The following is a 14,737-nucleotide window of genomic DNA, read 5'->3' as shown; positions in this document are numbered from 1 at the left end:
TAAAGTGGAAATGTGGTGGTATTTAAGAGAAAGAAAATCCCCTTTAACAATGGCTTTTCTTACAGATAGAGAGGGGAAGATTAAAATGTTATTTATACGTTCTGTACACTATTACTTCCCCCGTTTTCCAGAATGTTTCCATTAATGCATTATCATTATACAAAACTACAGAATTCTCTCTCCTTCCTCTGCCTTCACTCATTCTTTTAGATAAAACTCTGTATTTCTTTCACCTTTAATATTTAATAATCATATGAAAAAAGTTCTAGACATCACTTATACAGCATGTGTTTACTGAATAAAAGTAATAAGTAATATTTAATAGAGTTCACCACGAAAAAATGAAGCTAAAATACCTTTTTAGGATTCAACTACCCCATCACAACTATAAGCAACACCACTCTTTGCCATCTCCACTTCCCACAAAACAATAGCTGTTCATAACAAAATAGCCTTCAGAACTGACTGACCTACTGCAAAGCATCTACTGATCTTCTGTAATATGGCTAGTTAAAAGATTATTGAAAAGCACTATACACATATATAAGTCGTCTGAAAACAATAAAGTATTTTCTGCATATTTCGCAAATTGTATGCAGGACTGCTAATTTACATCTTCCAACAAATTATTTATGATTAAATAGCCACATCCTTGTAGCTTTAATTTTTTCACTACCATATCCACATAAAATTGTTTTCTCAGGCATATTTGTCTGTGAATATTGAATATGTTTTTAGGATTTCACCTAATAATGCTGCCTGGTATTGGTAGCTAATAGGTTTGAAAGAGACATATACATCTTAAATATTTTATTTTAGTTATGCTGTTTTTATTCCTGAAGAACAAGTTTCATTTAAATCCTGATATAAAGCATGAAATTACCAATGGAGGGGACTCTCTGCTACAATAAAATATTAATATTTCAAAGTCTAATTATAGAGGTACCAGAAAACATACAATAGATATACTGTTGTCACGAGCATAGACATGCTAAAGGAAAAATGCTTTATTTCTACTTACCTAATGTTGTTCAATGTTTGTCCAAAAAGATCATTTTGTAAAACATTTGGAGGGGATGAGAAAACCCCATGAAAATGAGATAAAACAGAATTGCAGACCTGGCGCAATGTCTCAAATTGCATTTTCTTTCTTTCCTTCCCTTTTATTTTTCCTCCCCACCTATCTTAAAAGTCATCTATTTTGCAGACACCATCAAACACAAACATGCCAGTCAAGTTCCATATTTCTCCTGATCTCTGTAAAAACTGTGTCTAAATGAGCAGGGGTTGATAGTTAATTGTACAGTCATTATTCTTCTAATTCAGTCGTAGAAGATTTAGTCCCCGTGCTGCTTTCTCCTGACTGTAGCAAGAATTCTAAACAGCAGTAAGCTTTTTGGGCATTCCCAGCTGAAGTGTGAAGCTGAGCTGCTTTCATGTACTCTACTCATATTTCTCTAAGCCTATTAAAAACACGCAGTGAATAGATGCTGTCGTCAGGAGTTTCAGCACATCTGGCTGCCAGCAATAAAATCTCAGAAGTAATAAAAATGAGGACAAGGCATCCTCACAGTATTACTACTGTCTAAGAGGAGGAAGATTTCTGCATCTTCCCCTCCTCTTTCCCTCCCTTGTAAAAATGACCAACCCCTGTGACCAAGTATGTAGGTCTTTTTTTAAAATGTGGAGGCCGCGGTACAGGACAGACAGACCATGCTAAAAATAGCTATTGTATTCTTCATACGATAATATGTAGTGATGAGACTGTAACAATGGGCCTTTTGTCTCTTGTATTTGAAAAGCTATGCTGTACCTTGCATGAGATAATAGGATATTCAACTCTTAACTATTTTAATTTATTCTGAGTTCTATTCTGTAATACTGTTCGGTTACATACTATACATATAACATTGAGGCACTGATTTGTCACAGATATGTAAAAAATAATCCAAAATGAATTGTCACTCATCTATACAATATACTCCAAAATAAGAAGCCTTCAGTACCTTTTCAAAGTTTATTGCACATAATCAACCATGTTAGTAGTGATCAAGACAATCATTGCATCAAGTATTCCATACCTGTCTAACCCCAAGGAAAGCTATAGTCTTGGAAACCTATTGCTTTGGTGCATGTGCAGTACAGTAAGTCAATGAGCAGGAGACAGAACTGTTCATTTGATGGCATACAGTTAGATTTTGCAGTGTAATGTGCTCAGTGAACACTGTTTAAAATCTGACAAATAACTGTCCATGAATGCAAATTATTTTTTTCCTTTTTCTTTCAATACTCAGTTAGGCCAAATTATAGCATAACATTACAATATATCCAATTACTGTCAAATTGAAGAATATCAATTAATAAGATTTTCCTTAGAATCTCTTATTGTCTATGTACTGCTTTAAACATCTCACCAACTAATTACAAAATCCCCAAATAAACGATCATAAAATGAGGGCTATTATTAAAGCCTGAGCACAAAAAGTGATTTTAACCCTCAAGGAAAAGGAAATAAGCAACCTTCCAACTAATTAAAAAGCTGCATTGATGGGCTCCAAAGGGAGTCCCTATCCAGTCTTCCCAGGCCAGAAGGATGGCAGCCACAACACAGAGCTTTCACAGGAGAAGGTGGATAGGGGGGATGGGAAGTGGGAAACATTTCCAAGTTTGTGAAAGGGATACAGAGGATTCCCCACTGACACCTGTGTTAAATAATCTTTCTAAAAACATAATGGAGAAAAATTATGAATTAAATCAAGACAAATATTATCACAGTCTATATTAGAGAATACTGGGAGAAGCAGTCTTTAGCTTCTTTAATTCAGGTAATAGCAAGATACCATGCATCACTGAAATATGTTTATATCTGAGAAACATATGGAGGAAGCAAGCTTGAAGCACAACTATGTAGGGCAACTGTAGTAACTCATTCCTACAGAGCACATTCTTTATGGATATTTTACTGTAAGAGAAAGAATGAGAACTTGACTCCTGAAACTAGCTAATCCGGATGAGGGGGGAAATGGCATTTTTATATAATGCATTGAAATTAGTCTGTCTACATTCCATCACAAAGATATACAGCTAAAGATTCCATTGCATCAGTCAAGATGTATAACTGCTTCCTGCTAAATGTGGTCCCAAGCCTCATGCAATTACTAGGTTTGTGACAGTCTGTTAATAGTACTGAGGCAATGGGGTCCAGTGATAAGGTACAAGACTGGTAGTCTGGAGACCTCTGTTTTATTCCCAATTCCAGCTACATAACTACACTGCTGGGTGACCTTGCTCACATCACCAAAGCCAAAATGCTCACAGTTGGCACCCAAATATGAACATTTTGGCATTAGCCTCTTGGTGCTTTTGTTTTCATATTTGTAAAGGTAATGATACATACCCTCCTTTGTAAAACAGGTTGAGAACTACTGATTAAAATGTAGTACATACTTTAAAAATTTCCTGTTCTATTTTTACTCTTGGATAAGGATTTAACAGTAAACTTCTCAAAGTGTAGAGAATACTTTCTCATTCAAGTAATACCATTCCTAATGGTAAAAAAGTAAAAGGAAACCTATTAAAATCACCCACCTACTGTAACTGCTACTAGAAGAGAGGTAGGTAATTGGTTGTATTTGTGCAAACACACATAAATATACTTTTTCTTACTCTTATTCCTTTGTCCCTAATCTATATAATAAGATTCTAGGAATGTCACTCTGTGTGTCACTCTGAAGCCTAAAATGCCTGTTGGATGAGTGTGAAGCCATGGAAGCAGATACAAGCATGGTTTAGAGCTCTTTTTCTTCAGAATATCACCCGGTTGAATCATCACTGGGTTTTGTGGTCTGTTACCATCCAATTTTTAAGTTCTCAGCCATTTTGACTTACAAATTACACTTGTGAGGTGTACAGACATAGTAAGGCATGTACTATACCAGGGGTAGGCAACCTATGGCACGGGTGCCAAAGGCGGCATGTGAGCTGATTTTCAGTGGCACTCGTATTGCCCAGGTCCTGGCCACTGGTCTGGGGGGCTCTGCATTTTAATTTAATTTTAAATGAAGCTTCTTCAACATTTTAAAAACCTTATTTACTTTACATACAACAACAAGAGTTTAGTTCTATATTAAAGACTTATAGAAAGAGACTTTCTAAAAATGTTAAAATGTATTACTGGCACACGAAACCTTAAATCAGAGTGAATAAATGAAGACTCGGCACATCACTTCTGAAAGGTTGCCGGCCCCTGTACTATACCATGCCAAGAGAACATTGTGAGATCAGAGGTAACTCAACCCATCACCACCCTTACTCGACAGTGAATTTGCATGCAACAAGTTCATTGGTTGTATGAGGGAGACTGCACAGATGGTAGATTAGTTGGGCCAACTGCTACACTCAGGCACCCAACTGCCACCTACACAAATCAACACACATCTCCCAGCTCAACCCCCCACCCATATAGTACCACAACCAGCATACACAATAACCCCAAATGCACATAGGCCCTCAGCACAGCACACATCCCTCATTCTTTGCCCACACAATTCCTCCAATAGAACACAACCCACACATAAATCAACCCAGCCACCCACATAACACCACAACCAGCACACACACTATTGTGGGGTGGGGAAGTATATTGGGACAAAGAGGCAGGTGAGACCGAGATGGGAGAGAAGAGAAAATGGGGCTGAGACAGGTGGAGCAAGGAGACTGGGACTGGTAGCAGAGGGGAGGATGAGACTAATTGGACAGGAAGGCTGGGAGCCAGTGAGGGATACATGAGGATACTGGGAGCCAGCTGGATGGGGGTGAACACTGAGATCGGATGAGGAGCTGGGACAATGGGGGAAGATTGTGACTGGTTGGACAAGGAGACTGTGACTAAGAATCAGTATGGGGGAAAGGAAGGCAGGGGAAAGGGGAACAGATCTGACAAGAGACAGGGAGAAACAGATCAGAAGAAGAGCTATGAGGGAGGAACTGGGACTGGCTGGGCAAGGAGACTAAGTGTGGGAAGACTGAAAGACTTGGAGTGGGTGGGGAGATTGGGACTCAGACACCAAGCCCAGAAAGGGTGGCTAGGACTTGGCTGTGCAAGGAGACTGGGACTGGAATTAGAAGTCTAAGGGGCTGAGACTGGGGCTGAGAAGGTGAGGAGAATAGGACTGGGACAAGAAGCCAGAGATGGGGAAGACACAGTACTGGGAAAGGGACAAGTTGGAGAGGATGGGGCATAAGGGGTCAAAACTTGTAATGAATGGGCAGAAATGTCTGTGCCTGCTAGATAACACTCCCCTTCACAGCCTGAAATGGATCCCAAGACTCTTGAATCTCACAATTCCTCTGTTGTCAGCAAAACATGAGTCTACAAATATCTATGAAACCCCCTGGTAAAATGTGTTTCATTCTTCTCTAATGTTGGTCCACATAAAGCATGAGCCTAGTACTGCTATCAGTTATTTCATTAGCTCAAGTAGTAAAGGTCTGTGTGGTGGATCTAAAGACTCCAACAAAGCTGATTCATAGAGTTCAAGGCCACAAGGGACCATGGTGATCATCGAGTCTGACCTCCTGTATAACACAGGCCATACAACTTCCCCACAATAATTCCTAGAGCATATCATTAGAAAAATGTCCAAACTGGATATAAAAATTGTCAGTGATAGAGAATCCATCAGAATCCCTCTGTAAACTGTTCCAATGGTTAATTACCCTCACTGTTAATAATATTATTTCCAGTCTGAATTTGTCTAGCATCAACTTTCAGCCGTTGGATTGTGTTATACACCTTCCACCACTATACTGAAGAGCCTACTATTAAATATTTGTTTCCCATGTATTTACTTATAGACTGTAAGCAAGTCACCCTTTTAACCTTCTCTTTGTTAAACTAAATAAATTGAGCTTCTTGAGTCTATAAAGGCATGTTTTATAATCATGTAATCATTCTCGTCATGCCCAAGCAGAAGACCAGTGCAATGGAGGTAGCCACTTGGAGTCTTAGGAGAATAAGGATTGCAACACAGCCTTGGACCTGGAGACTTCAATAACAGAGTAATGCTTGGTAAGTGTATGAATAGACCTTCCAGGATGTCTGGCACACAAATGTCCGAGATAGACTCATTCTTCAATGACACTGCTTGAGCTCTGGTAGAGTTAGCCCTCAGAGTAGAAGGTGGTTCTAGTTTGGCTAACTTAGAAAGTTCTTACACTGCCAGAAATCCATTTTGATAGTCTCTGAACTGAGATTGCCTTGTTTTTCAGTCTTTCCATATTAGCAACAAAGAGTCTTGATGAAGACATGAACTGCTTTGTATTTGAAGATGGAATGCCAGAGCATGTCTGATGTCTAAGATGTGGACCGTTACTTCTATCTTGGAAGTATGCGCCTTGGGAAAGAAAATGCACAGGTGAATTTGTTGATTCAAATGGAATTCTGTGACCACCTCATGTAGAAACTATGGATGAGTTCTTAGAGACACCTTGTCAGGATAGACCATATTAGGAGGGTCATCCATTAGGGCTTGAAAAGACGGTTACTCACCGTTGTAACTGTTGTTCTTCGAGATGTGTTGCTCATATCCATTCCATTAGGTGTGTGCGCGCCGCGTGCACGATCGTCGGAAGATTTTTACCCTAGCAACACCGGCGGGTCGGCTGTGGAGCCCCCTAGAGTGGCGCCTTCATGGCGCTGAATATATACCCCAGCCGACCCGGCGCCCCCTCAGTTCCTTCTTGCCGGCTACTCCGACAGTGGGGACGGAGGGCGGGTTTGGAATGGATATGAGCAACACATCTCGAAGAACAACAGTTACAACGGTGAGTAACCGTCTTTTCTTCTTCGAGTGCTTGCTCATATCCATTCCATTAGGTGACTCCCAAGCCCGACTTAGGTGGTGGGGTCGGAGTGAGACATTGCTGTGTGCAAAACCGCTGAACCAAAGGCAGCATCGTCCCTGGACTGCTGCACTAGTGCATAGTGTTCTGTGAACGTGTGGACTGACGACCAAACCGCAGCTCTACAAATGTCCTGGATCGGAACTTGCGCCAGGAAAGCCGCCGAGGAAGCGTGGGCCCTCGTGGAGTGAGCGGTGAGGTGGGGTGCTGAGACACCTGCCAGGTCGTAGCAAGTCCGGATGCAAGACGTAATCCAGGAGGATAGGCGTTGTGATGAGACCGGTGAGCCTTTCATTCGGTCGGCCACTGCAACGAAGAGTTGCGTCGTCTTTCTAAAGGGCCTTGTGCGGTCAATATAGAAGGCCAGGGCCCTGCGTACGTCCAGAGAATGCAAACGTTGATCCTGGCGAGAAACATGTGGTTTAGGGTGAAAGACCGGGAGAAATATATCCTGGTTGATATGAAATGGAGAAACCACCTTAGGGAGAAAGGCAGGATGTGGACGAAGCTGCACTTTATCCTTATGGAAAACTGTGTAAGGGGGCTCGGATGTAAGCGCCCTGAGTTCAGAAACGCGCCTTGCTGAGGTGATGGCTACGAGGAAGGCTGTCTTCCAGGATAGGTACAGAAGTGAACAGGTGGCCAGTGGCTCGAATGGAGGACCTGTAAGCTTGGAGAGAACCAGGTTGAGGTCCCACGTCGGAACGGGCTGACGTTGTTGTGGGTACATCCGGTCTAAGCCCTTGAGGAATCTAACGACCATCGGGTTAGAGAATACCGAGGACGCGAGTTCCCCTGGATGGAAGGCCGATATAGCGGCCAGGTGAACTCTAATTGAAGATATCGCCAACCCCTGCTGTTTTAGGGAGAGGAGATATTCCAAAATAAGAGGAATAGGTGCGTGCAATGGGGACGTGGCTCGTTGTTCGCACCAACAGGAGAACCGCTTCCACTTGGCCAAGTATGTGGTCCGTGTTGAGGGCTTCCTACTGCTCAGCAGAATCTGTTGGACAGAGTGTGAACACTGTTGCTCTGCCTGGGTGAACCATGGAGCAGCCACGCCGTGAGGTGGAGTGATTGCAGGTCGGGGTGACGCAGCCGGCCGTGGTTCTGCGTGATGAGATCCGGATACAACGGAAGCGGGATCGGTGTCTAAACCGAGAGTTCCAACAGCGTGGTGTACCAATGTTGTCTCGGCCACGCTGGAGCGACCAGAATTACCTGTGCCTGGTCTCTGCGCAATTTGAGCAGTACCTTGTGGACCAGAGGAAACGGAGGGAAGGCATAAAACAGGTGGTCCTTCCAGGGAAGGAGAAACGCGTCCGAGAGGGAGCCCGGGGCTCGACCTTGCAGGGAGCAGAACACGTGGCACTTCCTGTTGTCTCGAGATGCAAACAGGTCTATCTGGGGAAACCCCCACTTCTGGAAGACGGAATGTATGATGTCCGGACGGATAGACCACTCGTGCGTTTGAAAGGACCTGCTGAGTCGGTCCGCTAAAGTGTTCTGGACTCCAGGGAGGAACGATGCCGTGAGATGGATTGAGTGGGCGATGCAGAAGTCCCACAGGCGAATGGCCTCTTGGCATAGAATTGACGAACGTGCTCCTCCTTGCTTGTTGATGTAAAACATGGCCGTGGTGTTGTCGGTGAGAACTAACACACAGCGGCCCCGTAGGAGATTGAGAAATGCCTGGCACGCCAGGCGCACCGCCATCAGTTCCCGAACATTGATGTGTAGGGCTAGCTGAGGTGCAGTCCACAGGCCCTGGGTATGGTGCTCGTTGAGATGGGCGCCCCAACCCAGAGATGAAACGTCTGTGACCAGGTGCAGAGAGGGTTGTGGGGCGTGAAACGGCATCCCCTCGCAAACTACACTGTGATCTAGCCACCATGTGAGGGAGGTCAGGACCGAGTTCGGGATTGTGACCACCATATTCAGGCTGTCCCGATGTGGGCGGTATATTGATGACACCCAGGTCTGGAGTGGGCGAAGCCGAAGTCTGGCATGCCTGGTTACGTACGTGCAGGAAGCCATGTGACCCAGCAGGGTAAGGCACGACCTCACCGTGGTAGTTGGGAAGGCCTTGAGTCCTTGGATGAGGCTCGTGATGGTGCAAAAGTGATTGTCTGGCAGGATGGCTTGTGCGCGTCTGGAGTCTAGAACCGCACCGATGAATTCTATTCTCTGGGTAGGTTCTAGAGTGGATTTGTCCTTGTTGAGTAGGATACCCAACTTGTTGAATGTGCGCACTATTATGTGGACGTGATCGCGAACTTGTTCCTTGGTGCGACCGCGTACCAGCCAGTCGTCTAGGTACGGGAACACCTGTATCCCTTGCCGACGAAGGTACGCTGCCACGACAGCCATACATTTCGTGAACACCCGTGGGGCCGAGGATAGGCCGAAGGGAAGGACTGCAAATTGGTAGTGCACCCTGTTTACCACGAATCGGAGGAAGCGTCTGTGAGGCGGGTAAATAGCAATGTGAAAGTATGCGTCTTTCATGTCGAGGGCGGCAAACCAGTCTCCAGGATCGAGGGAAGGGATAATGGCCCCCAGAGAGACCATGCGGAACTTCAACTTTACTACGAATTTGTTGAGTCCGCGCAAGTCCAAGATGGGTCGCAGACCTCCTTTGGACTTGGGGATGAGGAAGTAACGGGAATAGAATCCCCTGCCCCTTAAATCCACCGGAACCTCCTCTATGGCCCCCATGGCGAGGAGCGTAGAAACTTCCTGTATAAGAAGTTGCTCGTGAGAAGGGTCCCTGAAGAGGGACGGGGAAGGGGGGGAGGAGGGGGGAAAAGAAGAAAACTGGATAGCGTATCCCCTCTCCACCGTGCGGAGGACCCAACGGTCCGAAGTTATAAGGGACCAAGCACGGTGGAAGTGGGAGAGGCGATCCCGAAAGGAGGGGGCTGGATCCTGGGGGATGACTGGGGCGCCGTCCTCGACCGCACCTTCAAAAGTTCTGCCTGGGGCCTGAAGGTGGTCTAGGTGGCCCCTGGTTCTGGCCGGGTTGAGGGCCGGTCCACCTTCTTCTACCACCTCGCCCTCGCCTCCGGGCCGAGTCCTGTCTCTGACGAGGTGGGGGGGGGTAGAAGCGCTGAGGCTGCGGCCTAAATGGCCTGCGCTGGGGGCCCACAACATGCATCCCCAGGGAGCGCATGATTGTTCTCAAGTCCTTGAGGCTCTGCAGGCGAGAGTCCGTCTTATCTGAGAACAATCCATGACCCTCAAAAGGCAGATCTTGTAGGGTTTGCTGCAGCTCCGGAGGCAAACCCGAAACCTGAAGCCAGGAGATCCTGCGCATAGCGATACCCGAAGCCAGGGTCCTCGCCGCTGAGTCTGCAATGTCCAAGGAGGCCTGCAAGGAGGTCCGAGCCACCTTCTTGCCCTCCTCTACCATGGCTCCAAACTCTTCCCTGGACTCTTGGGGAATCAACTCCTTAAACTTCCCCATAGAGTTCCAGGAGTTGAAATTGTAGCGGCTCAGTAGCGCCTGTTGGTTCGCCGCTCTAAGTTGTAGCCCTCCGGCTGAGTAAACCTTACGGCCAAACAGATCGAGCCGCTTAGCCTCTTTTGATTTAGGCGCTGCAGCCTGCTGGCCGTGGCGCTCTCGTGCATTCACTGATTCCACCACCAGTGAACACGGTTGGGGGTGGGTATACAAGTACCCATAGTCCTTAGAGGGGACAAAGTATTTTCTTTCCACCCCTCTCGCTGTGGGTGGAATAGAGGCAGGAGTTTGCCATATCGTATCCGCATTCGACTGTATCGTGCGGATCAGAGGTAACGCCACCCTCGATGGGGCATCTGCTCCAAGGATGTTCACGATCGGGTCGTGCACCTCCACTATCTCCTCCGCCTGCAGGTCCATATTACGGGCCATCCTACGCAGGAGATCCTGGTGAGCCCGAAGATCTATCGGAGGGGGACCCGTACATGAAGTGCCCGCCACTGCCTCGTCCGGAGAGGAGGAAGAGGATGCCTCCGGTGGTACCGGATCCAAGGGGGGGTCCTGATCCCCTTGCTCTTGGGCCGGGGCATCACCTGCACTTGGGTCCCTGGTGTCGGGTGGCGTGGACACCGAAGCCTCCATGCCTCCTGGCGGGGGCCGAGAGATGGTGGATTCTGGGGCCCTTCTGACCGAGTGACCCGAGCGAGAGGTCGATGGTATTGGAGCCCCTTGCTCTTGGTGGTACGCCCACGGGGTCCAAAACGACCAGTGAGATGGTCCATGAGAGTGGTCCTCTGCCATCTCTTGCCAGTGGCCGAAATTTTGTTCCTCGGCGTGCCCTTGAGGGGGGTATGCCGATCTCGACAGGTCCTCCGAGGAACGAGACACCGATCTTGACGGCCATGGCGGTGCCGAGAGAGATGAAACCATCCCGGTGGGCTGCGGTGCCGCACGGTGCCGGTCCGGAGATGATCTATCTCTACGCGGTGCCGGCGATCGGTGCCGGGACCGCGACCGGTGCCGATGACCTCGTCGGTGCCGGGAGTCGGATCTGGACCTCGACGAGGACCTGGAGTATGCCCGGTGCCGGGAGCGACCCCTCGACGTCGAGCGTCGACCGTAGCGGTGCCGAGAGCTACGTCTCGACGTTGATCGGTGCCGACGATCATGTCGGTGCCGAGACGAAGAGCGGTGCCGCGAAGAAGATCTTGGCCGCGAGTACGACCGGTGCCGAGACGGTATTCGGTGCCGGGACTGCGAGCGGCGTGGGGACCTGCTTCGGGACCTGGATCGGTGCCGAGGTTCCAGCCCTTGTGATGGCGGGCGCATCAAGGCAGGTTTCCCCCTCGACTGGACCGTGCGAGTCAACGGTGCAGTCGGTGCCGGTGGTTGAGGCGGTGCCGGCTCCGTGAGAGCTATTAAGTCTCTCGCCGCCGCGAAGGTCTCTGGAGTCGACGGGAGGCACTGTATCACCGCCGGCCTGGGGGGAGACGCTATTTGCACCGGACTCAACAGCCTCGGCGCCGGAGTCGACGGTGCTGGAGGTACCTGTTTCCGGTGCTCCACCGGCGTACGCGGCTCTACCCCCGGCACTGGGGGAGCTGGCGTCTTCGGCACGGATGTCCCCGTCTTATGGGCTTTTTTATGCCCTGGGGATAAGGACCGGCGCCGAGGCACTTGCTGTGTCTGCGGTGCCGACGAGGTCCGGTGCCGGGGAGGCTTGTCTGACGCCACTCGCGTGGTCGTCGCAGCCGGTGCCGCCGGGGCACTGCGCACCGAGGTGCTAGGTGCCGGGGCCTTGCTCGTGGAAGGAGTGTCCGGGCTAAGAGCCGCCTCCATCAGAAGTTGCCTGAGCCGAAAGTCCCGCTTCTTCTTGGTCCTCGGACGGAAGGCCTTACAGATTTTACACTTGTCTGTCTGGTGTGACTCTCCCAGGCACTTCAGACAGGAGTCGTGCGGGTCGCTCGTGGGCATAGGTTTAGCGCAGGAGGCGCACAGCTTGAAGCCGGGAGCGTTGGGCATGAGCCCGGCCCCGCGGCCGGGGGAGAAAGGGGGGAGACGACCCCCTTAATCCCCTGGACTACTTAGAACAACTTCAAAACTACTTAACTAATTTACAACAACTATAACTATAACTACAACTATGATACAACAAGATAAGCTAGGGAAAGTGGAGAACAGCTAAGCAGCGCTCCACAGTTCCAACGACCGTCAGGGGCGGTAAGAAGGAACTGAGGGGGCGCCGGGTCGGCTGGGGTATATATTCAGCGCCATGAAGGCGCCACTCTAGGGGGCTCCACAGCCGACCCGCCGGTGTTGCTAGGGTAAAAATCTTCCGACGATCGTGCACGCGGCGCGCACACACCTAATGGAATGGATATGAGCAAGCACTCGAAGAAGAATCTCTCTTCTCTCTGGCTGAAGTGATAGGCACCAAGAATGATGTCTTCAATGTGTTGGAAGGCTTGACTCCCTGCTAGGGTGTCCTTTTGTGGTTAGTCACCTCTTGTCATAACTCAGCCCTCCATCCAGGTCACATTTTAATCCCATCCCTTCTGGGGTAAACAAAGAGCCCAATAAATTAAACTCAAATAAACATAACTGTTCACCAAGGCTTACTCATCTTTCCTGGGCTCTGCAGGTTAGCCTCCCACTCTTTTGAAGAGCAACACTTCTCAGGGCTTTCTCCCTGGAGGCCTGGCTCCAAATTCAATAGTCCTTCTCCCATTTGCATCAAGTAGGGCTGTCAAGCGATTAAAAAAATTAATCGCGATTAATCGTGCGATTAACCATGCTGTTACACAGTAATAGAATACCATTTATTTAAATATTTTAGATGTTCTACATTTTCAAATATATTGATTTTAATTACAACACAGAATACAAAATGTACAGTGCTCACTTAATATTTATTTTTATTACAAATATTTGCATTGTAAAAAACCAAAAGAAATAGTATTTTTCAATTACCCCATTACAAGTATTGTAAGTCTTTATCATGAAAGTTGAATTTTAAAGTGTAGAATTATGTACAAATAATAACTGCATTCAAAAATAAAACAGTGTAAAACTTTAGAGCCTACAAGTCCACTCAGTCCTACTTCTTGTTCAGCCAATTGCTCAGACAAACAAGTTTGGTTACAATTTTCAGGAGTTAATGCTGCCCACGTCTTTTTTACAATGTCACCTGAAAGTGAGAACAGGCGTTCGCATGGCACTGGTTAGCCGGCATCGCAAGATATTTACGTGCCAGATGCGCTAAAGATTCATATGTCCCTTCATGCATCAACCACCATTACAGAATATATGTGTCCATGCTGATGACTGGTTCTGCTCGATAGTGATCCAAAGCGGAGCGGACCGACGCATGTTCATTTTCATTATCTGAGTCAGATGCCACCAGCAGAAGACTGATTTTCTTTTTTGGTGTTCGGGTTCTGTAGTTTCCTCATTGAAGTGTTGCTCTTTTAAGACTTCTGAAAGCATGTTCCACACCTTGTCCCTCTCAGATTTTGGAAGGCATTTCAGATTCTTAAACCCTTGGGTCGAGTGCAGTATCTATCCTTACAAATCTCACATTGGTACCTTCTTTGCGTTTTGTCAAATCTGCAGTGAAAGTGTTCTTAAAATGAACAACATGTGCTTGGTCATCATCCGAGACTGCTATAACATGAAATATATGCCAGAATGTGGGTAAAATAGAGCAGGAGGCATACAATTCTCCCCCAAGGAGTTCAGTCACAAATTTAATTAATGAATTTTTTTAACGAGTGTCATCAGCATGGAAGCATGTCCTCTGATGGCTGAAGCATGAAGGGGCATTTGAATGGTTAGCATATCTGGCACGTAAATATCTTGCAATGCCGGCTACAAAAGTGCAACGTGAACACCTGTTCTCACTTTAAGGTGACACTGTAAAAAGAAGCAAGCAGCATTATCTCCCGTAAATGTAAACAAATGTGTTTGTCTTAGCGGTTGGCTGAACAGGAATAAGGACTGAGTGGACTTGTAGGCTCTAAAGTTTTACACAGTTTTGTTTTTGAGTGCAGTTATGTAACAAAAAAATCTACATTTGAAATCAACACTTTCACAACAAAGAGATTGCACTACGGTACTTCTATGAGGTGAATTGAAAAATACTATTTGTTTTGTTTATAATTTTTACAGTGCAAATATTTGTAATAATATAAAGCACTGTACACTTTGTATTCTGTGTTGTAACTGAAGTCAATATATTTGAAAATGTAGAAAAACATCCAAAAATATTTAATAAATTTCAATTGGGATTCTATTGTTTAACAGTGTGACTAAAACTGCGATTAATCGCGATTAATTTTTTTAATCTTAATTAATTTTTTTTAGTTAATCATG

General features: G+C 46.7%; 1 protein-coding gene across 26 annotated transcripts in view; it reads right to left on the bottom strand.

The window, feature by feature from the left end:
* The window catches only part of RIMS2 (regulating synaptic membrane exocytosis 2), a 782,248-nt gene that overhangs the window by 478,343 nt on the left and 289,168 nt on the right, over nt 1-14,737 (bottom strand). For 4 of the 26 annotated variants that reach the window (XM_065585987.1, XM_024109265.3, XM_024109264.3 and 1 more), the window contains exon 1: nt 1,022-1,650. The exons of the other annotated variants lie outside the window; for them this stretch is intronic. In XM_065585987.1, the coding sequence (XP_065442059.1) occupies nt 1,022-1,143 (122 nt within the window). In that variant the 5' untranslated portion in view covers nt 1,144-1,650. Of the gene's footprint in view, nt 1-1,021; nt 1,651-14,737 lie in introns of those variants that run through there. 26 annotated transcript variants of the gene reach the window in all.

This window comes from Chrysemys picta, chromosome 2 (assembly GCF_011386835.1).
Source record: "Chrysemys picta bellii isolate R12L10 chromosome 2, ASM1138683v2, whole genome shotgun sequence".
In the NCBI taxonomy this organism is placed as follows: domain Eukaryota; kingdom Metazoa; phylum Chordata; order Testudines; family Emydidae; genus Chrysemys; species Chrysemys picta.
The sequence above is the reverse complement of the archived record's forward strand: the minus strand, read 5'-3'. Positions and strand labels throughout refer to the sequence as shown.